Source organism: Hemicordylus capensis, chromosome 5 (assembly GCF_027244095.1).
Source record: "Hemicordylus capensis ecotype Gifberg chromosome 5, rHemCap1.1.pri, whole genome shotgun sequence".
NCBI classification, from domain to species: Eukaryota; Metazoa; Chordata; class Lepidosauria; order Squamata; family Cordylidae; genus Hemicordylus; species Hemicordylus capensis.
Window position 1 is genome coordinate 134,110,476 of NC_069661.1, and position 17,506 is coordinate 134,127,981.

The 17,506-nt window shown below is 41.6% G+C and overlaps 1 protein-coding gene across 7 annotated transcripts in view; it reads left to right on the forward strand.

The window, feature by feature from the left end:
• PHF21B (PHD finger protein 21B) overlaps window positions 1-13,843 on the forward strand; it is a 201,616-nt gene extending 187,773 nt beyond the window's left edge. For 6 of the 7 annotated variants that reach the window (XM_053255331.1, XM_053255334.1, XM_053255333.1 and 3 more), the window contains 4 exons: window positions 341-499; window positions 2,086-2,161; window positions 3,245-3,348; window positions 11,120-13,843. In XM_053255331.1, coding sequence (XP_053111306.1) covers window positions 341-499; window positions 2,086-2,161; window positions 3,245-3,348; window positions 11,120-11,347 — 567 coding nt within the window. In that variant the 3' untranslated portion in view covers window positions 11,348-13,843. The remainder of the gene's footprint in view (window positions 1-340; window positions 500-2,085; window positions 2,162-3,244; window positions 3,349-11,119) is intronic. The other variant, XM_053255332.1, reaches the window with a different exon arrangement.
• The last annotated feature ends 3,663 nt before the right edge of the window (window positions 13,844-17,506 follow it).

Genomic DNA, 17,506 nt, shown 5'->3' on the forward strand with positions numbered 1-17,506 from the left:
TTTAAATTAATGTTAATTAATTCACTTAATTAAAAGGTGAATACCCTCTTTTCTTTTACATCCATGCAAAGCAGGCTAATGAATACAGCATAGAGCAGGAAGAGAAGTTTTCAGTAATGGGTAATAGTACAGGTGGTAGTGTTCAAGCAGTGATCCAAGGTGTGAGCATAGGAGTGTTACAAATACACCCGTGTGTCCCGATTTTAATTTATGAAATGTTGGCGTCTGTGTGTGATGTGTTTAACTGCCTTTGTTTGGCAAAATGATCAGTTTATTTGATCACTGTCTGGCTTGAAGAGAGCTCCTTAACTGCCTTTATATGATGCTTTTCTTTTTTCAGAAGGAGATCAACCATGATGAACACTGTTCAACATGCAAATGTGGTGCTAACTTGCAGCTTTGTGGAATATGCCCCAGAGCTTATCACCTCAGCTGCTTGGAACCTCCTTTGAAGACTGCCCCCAAAGGAGTCTGGGTCTGCCCAAAGTGCCAAGAAAAGGTAAGCTAATTTACACAGCAACTACTCCAAAAGAGGTTTAGGGATTGAATCCCATGTAAATATAAATGTGATAGCATACAAAAAAAGTGATTGCCTTAGATTATAGGGATTGCATAAACAAAGAAAAGTTGTTGGTGTTTTTTTGTTTCATAGCAGTAGTCTGTCTTAATTTCTGGAACACTGTGACTCCAGCTAATGTTAGTTATAACTAAGCTCCATTGAAAGCAGTAATGACTTCCTTTGTTTCATTCGCTTCAGTGGAATTTAGTCACATCTAATATCAGCTAGATTGGGTCCTTTGTATCGACATCTAATAAATCCGAGATTGCTCACCTCCTTGAAAATGTACCAAGAAATATGAAGCAGCATGCCAATCAGTCATGACGAAGCACCACTGAAATCAATTAGAAAAGTTAGTAATGACTAACTTAGTCTGGATGCCAAATGTCTGCAGTGTGAGCAGTGGAATCTAATATCAGGTATTGGGCATGATGTAGCCAAAAGTGACATTCCTTATGACACATTAAGGTCAGGGAGGAAAGGCAGGGTTGAACCTCCCCTCCCCTCCAGAGGTGCACCTAGGTAATTTTGGAGCCTGGACCTAAAGGCCTTTGAAGGCTCCCCCTCGCTGCAAGTTAAGCATAATTTTTAACACATAGGTTCTTGAGGGCACAAACCACACCACCCGGGACAGACTAAAGAGGATTTGGGGGGCCCCAGGGGGTGTGGAGGCCCTGGACTTTGGCCCCAAAATCCAGGAGTAAGAGAGCCTCTGCTCCCATCAGATGATCATTGCGCTGCTCAGAGCAGCACAGATTGAGCACCCACATGATCCGCACTGCTATGAGCAGTGCTCTATGCAGTGCGGATTGCCGGAGGCCAGAAAAATGAATCCTGGCCTCCAGGAATCTCTAAATGCATTTGTGAGCAGCATGGTTCATTTAGGGATTCCCCCTTGAATTGGGCACTCTAGGCACCCGACTCTGTGTAATCGGGCACTCTAGGCACACGACCTAGAGATTAAGGGTGTGAGTTAGTCTGGTTAGGTGGGATAGAAGTGCAGAAATCGGGAGTAATCCTGATGCTCCACACAATCAGCCTAACCCAGCAGCCCTAGCCTGGGTTAGGCTGCTCATAATAATGGCTTCATTGATTTCAGTGGGAGAGATTTAAACACATCCTCAAGTTTTTTCCATTGAAATCAATGGGACTGAAAAGTATATATATTTTTGTTTTTTATGTTCTTGCTAACATCTTATCACATGGTTTTGTCCTTTTATACATAGCTGTATGGAGGAATTTTGCAATGAGAACCATCATGATGGATTCAAGGTGACATTTGTTAGCATTACCTTGAGGAAGGATTTTATCTTCTTTTCAAAATTCAGCAAAACACAATTCCTCAATTTATTTCCATGCTTTCTAATTTTTAAAAAAACACTCTATTATTTAATCATTATACACTCGCTATATAGTCAGTCAAATTTTAATTAATAATGCATAGGTGAGGGTGCTGAGGGATTGCATGCATTATGTCCTCAGTGTGCCCTTGAATTGATCAAATCTGTTATTCCCTGAAATTGTAGGTGTTAAAGAAAGATGAAAACGTGCCATGGGCTGGAACTCTGGCTATTGTTCAATCCTATGTTACTCATAAAACAGGTATGTGCTGGAGTGATAGATTATAAGAAATGGTTTCTCTGGTGTCAGCAACTTTAAAATGGAAGTCACCTCAGGGAATGGCTTGCAAGAGGCTCAGAAATGAAGGACCATTAGAATACATCAGTGCCTGTCTGGCTGGAGGGCTTGCTGATTACTGTTCTAACACATTCTTTGAATTCAGTTCTCACATGTTTGGATGCAGTCCAGACATTTCCTAATGTATTTTACATTGGAGACAAAGGGCATTTTTCATTAGTGAGTCAGAAAGAAACTATACATTTCTCACACCAATGTTCATACTAAACAAGAGAAAAATTGGTTTATGGGTGAATTTAGGCAAACTCAAGTGCAGGCAATCTGATTATGTGGGAGATTGCCTACACACAAATCTCCACCTGAACAACGTCTGGCACAGTTTACATTTTCCTATGCAGCCATTCATTCCTATGAGGGCATACATTTCCTACTACACACATTGTAGTGGGAAATTTATGCTTGTATGTTTTTCTCTCTGTCCCACAACTGATATTTGTCTCTACAACTCCTGACACGAGGCACAACCATGTGGCTGGTGAGCTAAGACTCCACCCCAGCTGTGTCCACAAGCTGGGATGCATTACTTTGTTTTCTCCCATAGAACTCAGTGGGAGCAGTTGAATTTTAAGAGAAAAATGGTTTACATTTCGAGAACAGGCAGGGCAAAACTCACCTTTTTGTTACTGATACTGGGCAATGTGACAGTGGATGATAGGGGTCTTACTGGGAGTGACAAATGTGTCTGTGAACAAGAGGCATGAAAATCCACCGAAGACCCATAGTCCCATGCATTATACTCGACCCCATCCATCATAGTGATGCATATTTCGTTATTTTCTTTAGTGAATGTTTAATATTGTAGATGTACTTGTTTGTCTGCTTTAATGTATTCAAGAGTTATACCAAATGCCTTTTCTCTTGTTGGGATGAAAAAAAAAAGGGGGGGGGAAGCATTAAAAGCAGTCCCAAGCCATCACATATGTTTTTGAATACAGCTTTGCGTCTTATCTGTTATTTGTCACCTGCTTTCTTGCCTTTGTGTCACAGTCAAAGAAGAAGAGAAGAGGAAGTTATTAAATAGAAGCTGTGAACTGAGGGGAGAACACAGGCAGCTAGAAGAAAAAGAACGCTTTCTCAATAATGCCATAAAGGTATAGCTCCTGACTCTCCTCCAAAACTGGTCAGACACAAATTGTAGATGAAATCATAAGACCTTATTTCTTATTTTATTTTAAAATTATGCATCCAGTTTAATCGTATTTAAGGAAAAGTTGTTCTGGTAAGAACTAATCTGCCTACTTTCCCTTCACTGTAATCTTAATTGATAATTACCCTCTTCACAAGTTAGCCCACTTCAGCCTTAAATCTGCCATCTTGTCTGCCATCTTGTATTGGGGCAGATAACACCATCACAAACTATACTGTCAAAGTGTCCCTATGTATCCCTATACCTGTACCAAATTTGGTTCAAATTAGTTAGGCAGTCCACATTTTAGCCCATATGCGCCTCAACCATTCACACATCTGCCATCTTGAATCAGGATGGGTAACATCATCATAAACTACGTGCTTGAGCCGTCCCTATGTGTCCCTACACTTGTAGCAAATTTGGTTTAAATTGGTTCGGTTAGCTCACTTGTGCTTCAAACATTCACATGTCCACCATCTTGTATTGGGGTAGATGACATCATTACAAACTATGTCTTTGAGGTGTCTCTAAGTGTCCCTACAACTGTACCAAATTCGGTCCAAATCGGTTCCCACTTGCACCACAAACAATCACATGCCCACCATTGTGAATGGAAGTGGATGACATCATCACAAACTATGCCATTGAGGTGTTCCGATGTATCCCTACAGCTGTAGCAAATTTGGTTTAAATCAGTTAGGCAGTCCACAAGTTAGCCCTCTTGTGCTTCAAATATTCACCTACCCACCATCTTGGATGGCATCATCACAAACTATGCCATTGAGGTGTTCCTGTGTGTCACTCACTACAATTGTACCAAATTTGGTTCAAATTGGTTAGATGGTCCACAACTTAGACTGACTTTATGTGTGAATCTGAGTCTCAAACATTTGAGTGTCTGCCATCTTGAATCAGGGTGGATGACATCACAAACTACACCATTTAGATGCCCCTATGTGTCCCTACAGCTGTGGCAAACTTGGTTCAAATCAGTTAGGTGGTTGACAAGTTAGCCCACTTGTGCCTGAAACATTTATGGATCCACCATCTTGAACTGGGGTGGATGACATCATCACATACTACGCTGTTGAGGTGCACCAATGTATCCCTACAGCTGTAGCAAATTTGGATCAAATTGGTTAGGCAGTTCACAAGTTAGCCCACTTGCAGCTCAAACGTTTGCATGTCCGCCATATTGAATCAGTGTGGATGACATCATCACAAACTACACTGCTGAGGTGTCCCTACAACTGTACCATATTTGGTTTATATTGGTCCAGGCATTGTGAAATTGTTGGGGAGCATGGTATAACGAAACACAGCACATCATCTTGAGAGAAAGGGCTATAACTTTATTAACATTTTGTGAGCTGGATATTGGGAGAAAGAGCTTCACCCACACCCACACAGTAAGCCTAAAATAGATTGAGGTCAGACAACCATCCATCCTAACACCATTTGGGTGACACACTCTGGCTCAGAGCCTGGAATCAGTGCAATACTGGTCTCTATTCCTCTCTGCCAATCTAATGGGCCAGGGTCCTTTCACAGACTTCACCCCTCCAAGCTTCACAGCCTTTGAGGTTTCTGAAGTCCCTGAAAGTGATATGAGTGTTAACTGTAGGCCTTGGACCATGAAGCTTCTAAGTCCTGATTCAGCACTCACCTGATTTCATCTAGCCCCAGAATGCTCACCAGTGCAAACCCCTGCTATTGTTGTATGTAACCCGCATTGCACTTGCCACAGGGGAAGGTTAGCCTCACTTGGCCTTGCCCTCCCACCCATCCCAAAATGCATCAAGTTCCTGCTGCAGATCCAACTAATATATGCCACAATCAGCAACAGAAAGATGGACCCTGTCAGGCCAGAACAATTCAGGACAGGAGAATGTAATGCAGGGCGAGAAACTACTGCTCCACCTCTGGCAACAACCTCCCTGCCCATGTCCCTGTTGAATTTACATCTGGACCTTTCAAAGCCCTTTAATTTATGCACCCCATCTGCAAAATTTATGCTGTAGCACATCTGGCCAGAGAATAACAATGCCTGAGACCCAAGCTCTAAATACCTTGAAATCCTCCTCAGCCTGCTGAATTAATGAAAGACCAGGGTTTGTTTGTTTTTTGGGAGGATCAAATCATTTTGACTTAAATGAACCATAACCCATGAGGGGCACTAACTGCCAAAAACTCTCTGGTAAAAATTGACCCCAAAGCATACCCCTTGTGCCCAACCAGCAGATTGAAGTGTGACTGCCCAACCCCAACTGGGTACCCCTCTGAGAGGTGCTAGCACATCTGTGGGCTCAGAAAACAATCAAGTGGCCACAAATCAGTACACACAGTGAAGCCACTGCTTGCCCAGCATCTGTCAAACAGAGCATAGTGTTAACTGCATGCCAAACACACTTAACAAACCTTAACAGATAATGGCTGCATTCGCACATAACACAAAACTGGAGGTTCCTTCACCTTCAGTTTTCGGAACTCTACATCTGAATGCAGGCAACCAGAGTTTAGCCAAAAAACTGGACCTGTGATTTCTCTCCCCAGAATCCAATTGGTACTTTCAGTTTGACTCAAGTTTCACTGCCTGTAGCTTCAGTTTGGTGGTGCCAGCGTTATGTCTGAACAGTCGCACCACAGTTTCCCCCCTCTACAACTAGAGTTGAGGGAGGAACCTCCTCCCTCACTCTGGCTGCTATTGGCAGCCAGTTCCCTCCCTCCCCCACTCTGCTGATGGCGAGACTGCAGAAAGGGAGCTCTCAATTTTGTCCAAAATGTGAGAGGAGGGGGTCGCAGAGCTGTGGGTCCATTGGACCCGCAGTTCTGCATTACATCCAAAGGTGGCCATAGTGTTTAAAGGTTCAAGAACACCAACAGCCAATATTCTTAACTTCCATATCCAAGAACCCCATTCATTAAGCCATAGAGGCTGCTCCAATTAGAAAACAATGTAGGCCAAAATTAGCAGGAGATTCTCCCAAATCCAGTAAGGCCTTGTGTAACACAGCCCAAAACATCAGTGGTCTGCTATTAGAATGAACAAAATTGCAGCCCCGTACAGCGGGGTGTCTCTCTAAATAGGCTCTCAGGGCTCTCCCTGGACACGTCATTCATTTGATCTAAGTGGGTAATCTGACCCTTCCCATTTTGATCCATCTTGGATCTGTGCAGGGTAAGTTTAATGCTACTATCAGTAAAGGAGAAGTCACACAACTACACACAAGAGTATATCATGATTGTGGGGCAAAATTTCTAAAAGCTGGAAAATCCCAAAGATGGCAACCAGTGCTGTGACCTGAAACAGCACAATTTCCCAAGAGGAAGAACATAAAGATGAATGAATGCTCAAAATGGACTGTAATAAATCAGGACTCACTGGCCTTCTCTTATTTGGGGCAGGTGGGCAATCCCATCCCCTGCCTTCTAACATCCTCCTGATCCTGAAGTCAGCAATGGAGTCAAACCAACCCCGTGCTCTGGACTCAAAGGAGAGAGCTGACACCTAGCTGGACAAAATTCTTTCAGAGAGTTTAAGGTGAGATAGAAATGGCATGATGTCCTCAGGAGGAATGGGCCAAACCATCCCCAAACCTGCCTGCTCTCTAGATGTATAAAAGGTTGCTACTTTAGTGGCATAACTAGACCTGGTTCTGGGGCCAGTGAAGCATTGATTTCCCTGCGCACCGCTAATCTCCAAGTCTTCAAAGTGCTTCTGGGAGCTTCTCCAGTTTCAACATAGCTTCTAGAGCTAATTCCATGCAATACCCTACCTGAAAATCAAGATAGGGCACTGGCTATTTCATTCTGGAACCAAAATAGGATGTTAAATGGAAACAACACAAAACACAGGCACACAATAGGCCCATAACCTGGGGAGAGCGAGATGTCTATGCATAGATAAATACGATAATACCAGGACAACAGCCAGTTCACAACCGCTGATAATAATAGGACAATATTGCAAGATTCTCCAGAAGGAAATGGATACATCTCACCATCCAATCTAGCTCTGTGCTCAAGAATGTCAATCTGGTGGCCAGGTCCTCAGTTTTATCCACAGCCAGAGGAATTCTTAACTCCCTAGTAAATTCAATAAATTGGTCAAGCAACAAATGGCACTGACCAGTAGCCCCAGGGCACACAAATAAAAACGCTGTCTAAATAGTTCACAGTAGTATTGAAGCTCATCCTCTGCCTCAAAGTAAACTCTAAAAACATCCCAAATTTCTCAAATGCGGAACATGGGTAAAGCCCAGTCAATGTACTAATACCCATTTCAAGCAAAACTCAGCAAATTGAAGTCTGAGAGAAGGCAGAAGGCAGACCTGATACCTCGCAAGAGCCTCAGCTCCACAGCTCCGGACAATGCAGACCACGACATCTAGGGATGCGTAATTCACAACGCACAGTTCTTCTGGAATGCTGTCATTTACTGAAGAGTCCTTTGGCAAGGACAGAACGTGTGCTGTATAAGTCTCCAGGAGCCTAGTTATGGATGACTGTTATGGGCAATAGGTGCAGAAAAGGTACAGGCAGTGACCAGAAGGGGCCAAAGACCCTTCCAACCACCATCTCCTCAATTTTCCTCTAAATCACTCTCTCCATATCGACCACTGAATGCAGGTTAGGTGCCTGAAAAGCCACCCTCCAGGATTGACAAGGAATCCTAAAACCCAAAGAAAACCCATTCAGTAAGAACTTGGCATCCTGATTCAAAAAGTAGCCAGCCAACAGGCTCGACAAAACCTGAATGTTAACAAGGCTAGGGCCCTTCTTCAAACACTGGTGATCTGGATTCTTCTGTCCAAAGGGCTGTACCTTTGGACTAGCCCCGCAGGCCTTGCCCCAGCTGCAAGTAGCTTGAGTGCTTGGCCCTTCAGATGCCACAGGCATGGTAGAATCTGCACTGATTTTGGAAACAGTGTTCCCTACTGTTAAATTCCCAGCAAACTAACTTGAATCCACTGTAAGTTTGAGCCCAAACTCCTGGCAGACCCTGCAGGCCTGGGCAAGAGGTGGCTGCTATCTGCACGGTCACCCTGGATGGGATGTGCAGGCATTGCTTAATTAATTAGCAGCTAAACCTCCCACAGTGGGGTGTCCCATGGGAGTGAGGGGTCCAGGGCTGACCTCTTTTTATAAAGTTATCATAATACCATGCCAAAGACATGTACACAAAATCCATAAGCAAACAGTGAATGAGTTAGTTAATACTTAACTAATAATGCAGGTCCCGTTGATGACATAATACCTCCCCATGTAAATATCATACCTTGACAACTTGTTGCTCCAGGTGCATTCTGCTGTCCATGTGTATGTCCCCTCGCCCCCCCAGATCAACTTGGCAATGCCTGGGCCAGTATGAACATTGGGTACAGTTGTAGGGACACCTCAACGATGTAGTTGGCAACAATGTCATCTACCCCAATTCAAGATGGTGGATGCGTAAATGTTTGAGGTGCAAGTGGGCTAACTTGTGAACTGCCTAACCAATTTGAACCAAATTTGCTAGAGCTGTAGGGATAGTGAAAGGAAAGTAGGCAGATTAGTTCTTACTAGAACAACTTGTTACATAATTGGAAATCCATTTTGGAAGGGCAGTATATAAATCGAATGAATGAATGAATGAATGAATAAACAGCAAATAATATGGTTTAGCACTTGCTAGTATACAGCTACATGCAACAGATGAAGGAATAGCATGTTTGAATGCTCCCCCATACAATAAAAACACCCTCCAATCATATAGAAAACTCAATAGACAAAAACCATTTCAGGTCAACATATTCTGTTAATGGATTACTACATTCACTCGTGCTCCAAAATGCGAGGAAGTAACATGCATCAATGCTGCGGCCTTAACAGATGCACAGTTTAGGCAATATGGACATGGATCCAGCTTCACCATTACCATTACCATGGAGCTAGTGGCTGGAAGTGGCAAAATGGTGGACTTCAACCCCAGATTTCTCTCTTCTCTGGAATACATGCAGAGTCTAGGACCCTGAAGCTATCATGCAACTAGCATTCTTGTTATAACTACCCAACTGGCAATCAATACCATCCAAGTAGAATGAAGCATCTGGAAAGACCTTAAAGGTCATCTAGTCTGACCCCATCTCCCTCATACAGTGTATCCAAAGCTAAAGCATCAACAGTTATTCCTCCATCTCCAACATGGTGTTTTTCAATGTTAAATGGGCATCTAAGTGCCCATCGAGTAGCAAAAAGGTGAGCAGCCAGAAAAATAAATAAAGGGTTCACCATCAAAAGCCTCAAAATTGCTTATAAATATATATGTTGAGGTAAAGTTATACCTTTACTTCAAGGAAGGGAGACCAGGAATACAGATGGGGAAAGCAAAGTGGGTAGTTAGAGCCTGTGAGGAAGAAGCAGTGGCAGTTTGGGGGATGGAATGAATTTGGAAATGCTCAGAAACATGCAAACACAAACACACAAACAGAAGCACGCAACACCAATATGCATGCAACACAAACACATATGCACACACAAACACAAATGCACACACCACAAACATGCACATGAACACAGATACATGCACATAAACATATGCATGCAACAAAGATGCACAAATGCTTGCACACACACATGCACACAAACACACATGCACACAAACACATGCACACAGCACAAATACATATGCATATGCACAAGCACACACAAACACACATGGACACAGCGGACACACAAACATATCCACATCCACACAACATGGCAAAACATGCACATTGTGTGTGTGTGTGTGTGTGTGTGTGTGTGTGTGTGTGTGTGTGTATACACACACACACATTTTTAATGTTGTGTAGTAAGCCATCCAGAGAACAATTTGTTATGGGGCAGCTAACAAAGTTTTTAATTATTATTAATTATTATTATTATTACGCACACATTGCATATACAAACATGCACACATACAAGTGCACACAACATAAGCACATGTGCACAGTACATATATATGTAAACACCTCTACACGTATGCACACAGAAAGTACACTAAGACATGCACACAGAAACGTGTACATGAATACAACACCACACAGACAATGCATACACAAGCAGAGATGTTACACAATTACACATGTTACACAATTCACACAAAACTAGATGTGTATTTACAGTGCACACACATGTTAAATATGCAAGCACATATTTAAATTCAAATTCAAATAAGCACATGCTCACAGAAACACAAGCACACACACCACAAAGACAGCGAGCTACTTTAGGACCCCGCTCTCACTCACAAGAGTTTTTTCCCCTGATACAATAGTATTTTTGACTTCCCCCCCTCTTTGAACAGTAGACCTCCATTTTCCAGCATAAAGTGTTTTTCATGGACCTTTCAGTTTCAAGGATTAATGGGGGGGTGGGGTGAGGAGCATTTGGGAAATGCCCCAATTCTGTGTGTCTGGCACATGAAAATAAATAAAATCACAAACTTTTGTATATTGTGCATTGATTCACTTTAGGAAGTGGCTTTGACTAGAATATTCCTCTTCAATCGACATAAACATCCATTCATTATGGGGAGAAAAGGACCAACCCTTAAGCTCTAGTCTCTAAGTACCCTACTTTTGATACTGACACAATGCTGAAAGGGTGTAACTAATTTGGGCTGAGTGGGCATTCACAAAAGCATGTTTGCAGTGGGAGTATTTTGATATCAACCTATATAATTTTTATCCTTTCTTTTCATCTCTTGACAGAAGTGCTTAGAGCTAAAAAACAGCCTATTGGCTCAGCAAAAAGGGGTTCAGACATCTCTGGAACGCCTCAAAACTCTCATTAGACTGATACAAAATCAGCAGATGATTCAGGTTACCATCACAACCACAACCACCTCCTCTCTGCTAACTGTTCCCTGGATCAAACCATCTTCTGCCTCAGCTGCTGCTGTACACAAAGCCTTGAAGCCAACACAGGGCAACAACTGACACCTGAAAAGCTTTTTCTTTTTAGAAAAGAAAAGAAAAACACACACTCTAGAAAGAGATGAGCTATTACAAGAAGAAACCCGAGAAAAAGACTGCATTGGTGTGTTTTTTATGACACCACAGTGTTGGGAAAAATCATCCAGTTGGTGTCATGGCAATTTTCTACAGAGCAGATCTTGCGACCATTTTGTATTGCTGAGATCTTCAGTGCTTAGGAGATTATTTCTTTTTTTCGTTCTTGGCCTTAATGTATTTAACGAATAAGGAAAATGAAGCAGCATATGTTGGCCGATGAGGGAGGTGGGATGAAATATCCTTTTAGTTTTAAAAAGTTCTCCCTTTGAAGGAAAAATAGTTCTAAATACAAAGAATTAGTGGGATAGTATATAGGTAGATGGTAGGAAAACTTTAAAGAAGTGAATAACTTGAAACTCAATGTGAATTTCTGATTTTTAAAAAATGAACAAAGTCTGCCACATTGATTCAGATGGATTCACATGACTGTGAAACAGACACTCACAAAGCCTTCAAAATCAGACCGATCTCTCTTTTTTTGCAGTATTATAGGTGAGAATTGCAGATACTTAAATAAAAATGTATGAGATTAGCATTTCTAGTGAAATATTGAAGTATTTTCTTGCTGATGCTTCTGTATATGTGTTCTGAAGTATTTAAAGAGGTATGCCTGTAAAATACCTAATTTTTTGCAGGCCTTTTCAACTTATTTTGTTATCAATGTATTTTTCTCATGGAGTTTTTTGTTCATACACCATAATAGTGACAAATATCTTCAGCAGATTAGATCTTTACTATTTTGCGGGGACAGGGGATCAGGTTTTTTTGTTTGTTTTTTTGTGTTTTTTTAAGAAAGCAAATAATCTTTTTGGTTTTGCTTCCCCTGCTCCCCATCCTTACAGTACAGATGATATGCCAAAAAAACCCTTAGACTTTTGTACTGCATTTTTATTGTAAAGTAGGGAATGTGTTTTCTTTTGTTTTCATTCCAGAAGTATCTGCTAAATAGTACAGAGAATAAATTGCCTCAAGGAGTTGTTTTTTTTAATTGGCTATATCAGGAGCTTTGGGGAAAGGATGGGCTGTCAAATTATAAATAATGGTTGTTGGGAGGTTTTTGTTTTTGTTTTGGAAACTAATTTTTTAAAATCATTTTGCTAATTTTTATCACATGTGAAACATTCAGCATTAACCTAAGAAAATGCTAGTGAATCTGCTTTTAAATTTTTTATTTCTCTTCACTAGCTAGTCTTCCTGATGCAACAAGGGTCAGTCTGGTCCCGTCATAGGTCTCTTGACCTATGTTGGAACGCTGAGACCTACCTCAGAAGTCAGTGATGGGCGAACCGATTTCTCTTCCACATGGCTGTTACATTTTACTGAGTCTATTTCCTTCCTCAGGAAAAGAGATATTTAAGCAGGAGTCAGATTTTGGTTGACAGAATGTGAGGGAAGTCATGATTCACGCAAGATTTAACAGTTCATTCTTGGATATATTCAAGATTAAATTGCAAAGTAGCAATATATTTTAAGAGCATTTATTATGGTTTTTAAATCATTCATAATTACAACTAACAAAAGTCACTCTTTATTTTAAGCACAGGGATTCGTGCTTCTGTTATGCATATCTAGGACTTCGGTCCATTTGGTTTTTTGTTTTTTTTAAACAGTTGTGTCAGTTTGTAGAACCAGTTAATTGACCAGAAATATATGTGCTTCTGAGAAATAATCAAATATGCTGGTGGGGGTGGGGGGAAGGGAGTACCAGAACAAGAGAGGAAACCTTAAAGATTCACTGGAATTATTAGGCCCAACATTTCAAGCAGATACTGTTTTTCAAGGTCACTAGCAAAGTAGTCTTACAGTAATTTGGATGCATAAACCAATTTACATTGAAAAGCAATTTTACATTGATAAGCATTTCTACATAGCTAAAGCATCTCATAGTAGCCTATCACATGGTGCTGAAAAGTCGGGGAATTTAGCTTTTGATTGATTGATTGTGAGTCGCCCATCACTAGACAGCACACAGTCCCTTCAACCATTTTCACAACTCCGGGAAAAACTGTGCAGTACTATACAAATCTATTTTAATACACCTAACACTCTGTTGAACAAGGTTTTTATATGCTTTTATTGACAGACAGAAGTGTCTGTCAAGAAAAACACAATTGTGGTACATTGGTTATTGTACACCAATTTATGCATTCAGATGTGGCTTGCAGTGTAAACGTTTTCAGGTTTGATCATTTTTGTTTCATTCTCAGATGAATTTTAAAAAAGAAACAGGAAAAGCACAGAAAGTTGATGGAATGTACATACTTTCTGTAGAAATGCTTTTTTCTGGGACTGTTAAAAAGTAGTTATTTTGGAAAAGGGACTGTCCAGTGGATAGTGTGCATAGAAAACAAAGTGTTTGTCTTAAATATACCAATGTAGTTTACTTCTTCATGATGAATTAAACTTGACTGACAGATTTAATATTGGTGTGGTGTCTGGATTGTATATACTGTATTTCTTTCAAACAGGGGCGTAGCTATAACTGAGTGAAAGGGTTCAAAGAACACGGGCCCCCAGCTCCACCCCTCCCTATTTTCTTCATTATCTCCCTCACTCTGGGGGGCCACCAGAGAGAGGGATGAACACAGGCCCCCTCTCCCCTAGCTACACCCCTGCTTTCAAACATTACCTATGCCACTTTGACTTAGACAGAACTGTTACAGTTCTGTTATTCCTGCTGCCACTTTTCCTCACTTCTTCTTTTGTTATTGATGTTTTTTTTAAAAGCTTCCTTCTCCAAGCTGCCCTCCAGCAATCCACACATGAACTTGTTGGCCTTGCCATCCATCACACTGCAGGTGGGTGTAATGGCAGGAGAAACACGGGTCACTCAATAACGTACCTGGACCTATACTCAATTTAGTGTACAAGTACCAAAAAAACCCCAGAACCTAAAGGAAACTTAACAAGACAGTCCCCTAATTTAAATAATTTTAATTTTATTTTTTGATTTGATTTGATTTGATTTCTATACCGCCCATCCAAAAATGGCTCAGGGCGGTTTACACAGAGAAATAATAACAAAATAAGATGGATCCCTGTCCCCAAAGGGCTCACAATCTAAAAAGAAACACAAGGTAAACACCAGCAACAGTCACTGGAGGTACTATGCTGAGGATGGATAGGGCCAGTTACTCTCCCCCTGCTCAATAAAGAGAATCACCACAGTAAAAGGTGCCTCTTTCCCAGTTAGCAGGGGTGGTAATTAAGACAAAAAGGGTTTAGTTGATTAAGACCAAATAAGTAGCTCTTGGATGATTACTTGTAAAGATCTTATACCATCTTGAAAACTTGGAGTTTACAATGGAGTATCTACCTTGTTGAATGTTCTGCCTAAAAATAACAGCTGACATGAGGAAAATTACTCAAACTAACCCCATCAAAATTAAAAGGACAAGTTAGGCAATAGGGATGTGCACGAACTAGCCAGTAGGTGTGTGTGTGTGGGGGGGTTCCTTTAAGGGGCATGGAGGGTCCCCTTACCTTCCCCGCCGATTTCCCCCCACATGTTGGTGCAGGGCTGCAGCATGCCTCCTTGAAGCCCTGGTGAATGTCACCACGCTCCGGTGAATGCTGTACGTTGGGCATTTGCATGGTGACATTCACCAAGGCAGCAAGGAGGTATGCTACAGCCCTGCACCAATGCTTTTAGGGACAGTGCTGGGGGGGCGGAGTGGCGGGGCAGGTAAGGGCACCCTCCCTGCCCCTTAAAGGACCCCCTCGCCTCCAAACCGGCTTGAACACTGGACTTTCAGTCCAGTGGGTTCAGCTCTCCAGAAAAGGAACGCCGAACCAGTTCATGCACATCTCTATTAGGCAATGCTTTTCAATGTGACTACTTTGAGCAATTTCCCCCATCATGACAGCTGGTATCACAAATACTAGATTTAGGAAGAGCGAGCAAACAAAGGCTCCACAGAAGAAATATAATAAAACTAGCTGACCTGGCGCAGAGCATCTGTACCCCCTAGTTCTCCCTGTCTCTCCTCCCCATCTTCATTTCTTTCTCCCTCCCTCCAGCCACATTTCTTTCTCCCCCCCCCCACCCCATACACAGCCCGTTCTGCCTTGGTGGCCAGGCTGCTTCTCCTTGGCCAGCTGTCTGGCGGTGACCACTTCTCCTTCGCAGCTGCCTGCTGGTGGCTGCTTCCCCTGCACAGCTGCCTGCCGTCCTGGTGGCTGCCACTTCTCCTCCGGTCCCTGTCGCTAATCTGCAGCTCTCTTGCAAGAGCTGCCACGCATGGGATTAGCGATGGATACGTTTAAGAGAATTAAATATATAGAAGATATAGTGGTCAAATATACCCTGCCGATTTACAACCACCATGAAGGCTGTCTCATTTTGGCTCAAGCTCCACAACGCTGGGAAACTGGAGCTTTCATTATTGTCCTGATTCTCTACTGCCTGATTCTTACTACTGTTACAATAAATATTTATATCTACTGCTCTTCAGTGTTATCAAAGTGGTTTACATTGAATGAATGAAGATGGTTCCCTGTCCCCAAAGTGCCCACAATCTAAAAAAAAAAAAAAAGCAAGCAAGATAGACACCAGCAACAACCACTGGAGGGATGCTGTGCTGGGATTGGATGGTGCAGTTGCGTTCTTCCTGCTAAATATAAAAGAATAACAATTTTTAAAGATGCCACTTTGCTCAGTTAGCAGGTGTATGTAGCATCTGAGACTTACTGTGTTGCTAGAGGAATTCTGTGAGTTGAGCCATGCCTGTGTATTGCTTACACCATTAGTTTGTAAGATGAGTTCCTTAGTTGGAAGAGGCCCTCTTCTAGGATCCTTCATAATCCTTATTCTGACTCAATGCAGAGAAGGTTTTATGGGGCACTCCAGTAAAGGCTGAATGACAGCACCATCCTGGGCTCGTCCCAAATTCAGGGTAAAAAGTTTTCTGATGCCTCTCTATCCCTGATTTGCCCCCTTTCTGTTGGGGGCCATAGATGTAGAAGACACTGAAAACTGTAGCCTATTCTATAGCCAATGGTTTCTCATTTAAAAAAATGCCTTCTGTAGCCGACAGTCCATTCTCATTCTGTTTTTAAAGCCTCAGCCAGCATGCAGTTGGTGGAAGGAGGAGGAGGAGGAGGATGCACCAGCAGGTAAGGAGGACACAGTGTGTCCCAGGCAGAGTGGTTTGCCCTGCCACTGCAGAGGGCTTACCTCATCGTCCAGGTCTAGAAGTTTACCTGCTGAACAATGTGGAAGTTCTGGGACTACGAATCTGAATACAATGAATATTTATATACCATTTTTCAACAAAAGTTCCCAAAATGTTGACATATAAATAAATAAATAAATTTGATTACATTAAGTATTAAATCGCTCCCTGACCCCAAAGGGCTCGCAATCTTTTAAAAAATAAATGTAAGATGGACACCAACAGCCGCCACTGGATGGATGCTTTGCTGGGGATGGATAGGGCCATCTACAATACAATGGAACTCTTGTCTTTTATTTATTTATTTGTTGTTAAATTTATATACCACCTTTGATTAAAAACAATCTCAAGGCGGTTTACAAAAGTTAAAACACATATAATTAAAAATGACAGTTAAAAATATTAAGCTAAAAATATGAAAACAAATCTAATTTAAAATATATAATATACAAAAACAAAAACTATACATGGATTAAAAACACACAGAAGCAGCAATAAAACAATCACGTAAAGGCCTGGATAAAAAGCCAAGATTTAACCAGATTAACCAGATTTAATCAGTCTAAATCAGTAGAGGGTTTTTTGACCATCAAATATACACACATGTGAATAGTTTTTAAAAACACTGTTCCTCTTTCTGTAAACTATTTTGTAATTTAAAGAAGAAAGGACCATTTCATAATTAAATCAGAAAGCCTAAATATGCATACACAGACTCCCTCTAGTGGAAAACATCAGGAATCAAGTAAGGTTCATTTTTTTTATTTTTGCTAGAAAATAAACCAGTTTTACAAAATGTGGCCACTTCCCAGCCTTTTGGTGGGGGTGGCATTATTACCCCATCCCATTGTCATAGAGGGGATGAGGCAAAGGGACATTAGCTGCGATATCGGGGAGGCGTAGTTTTTTT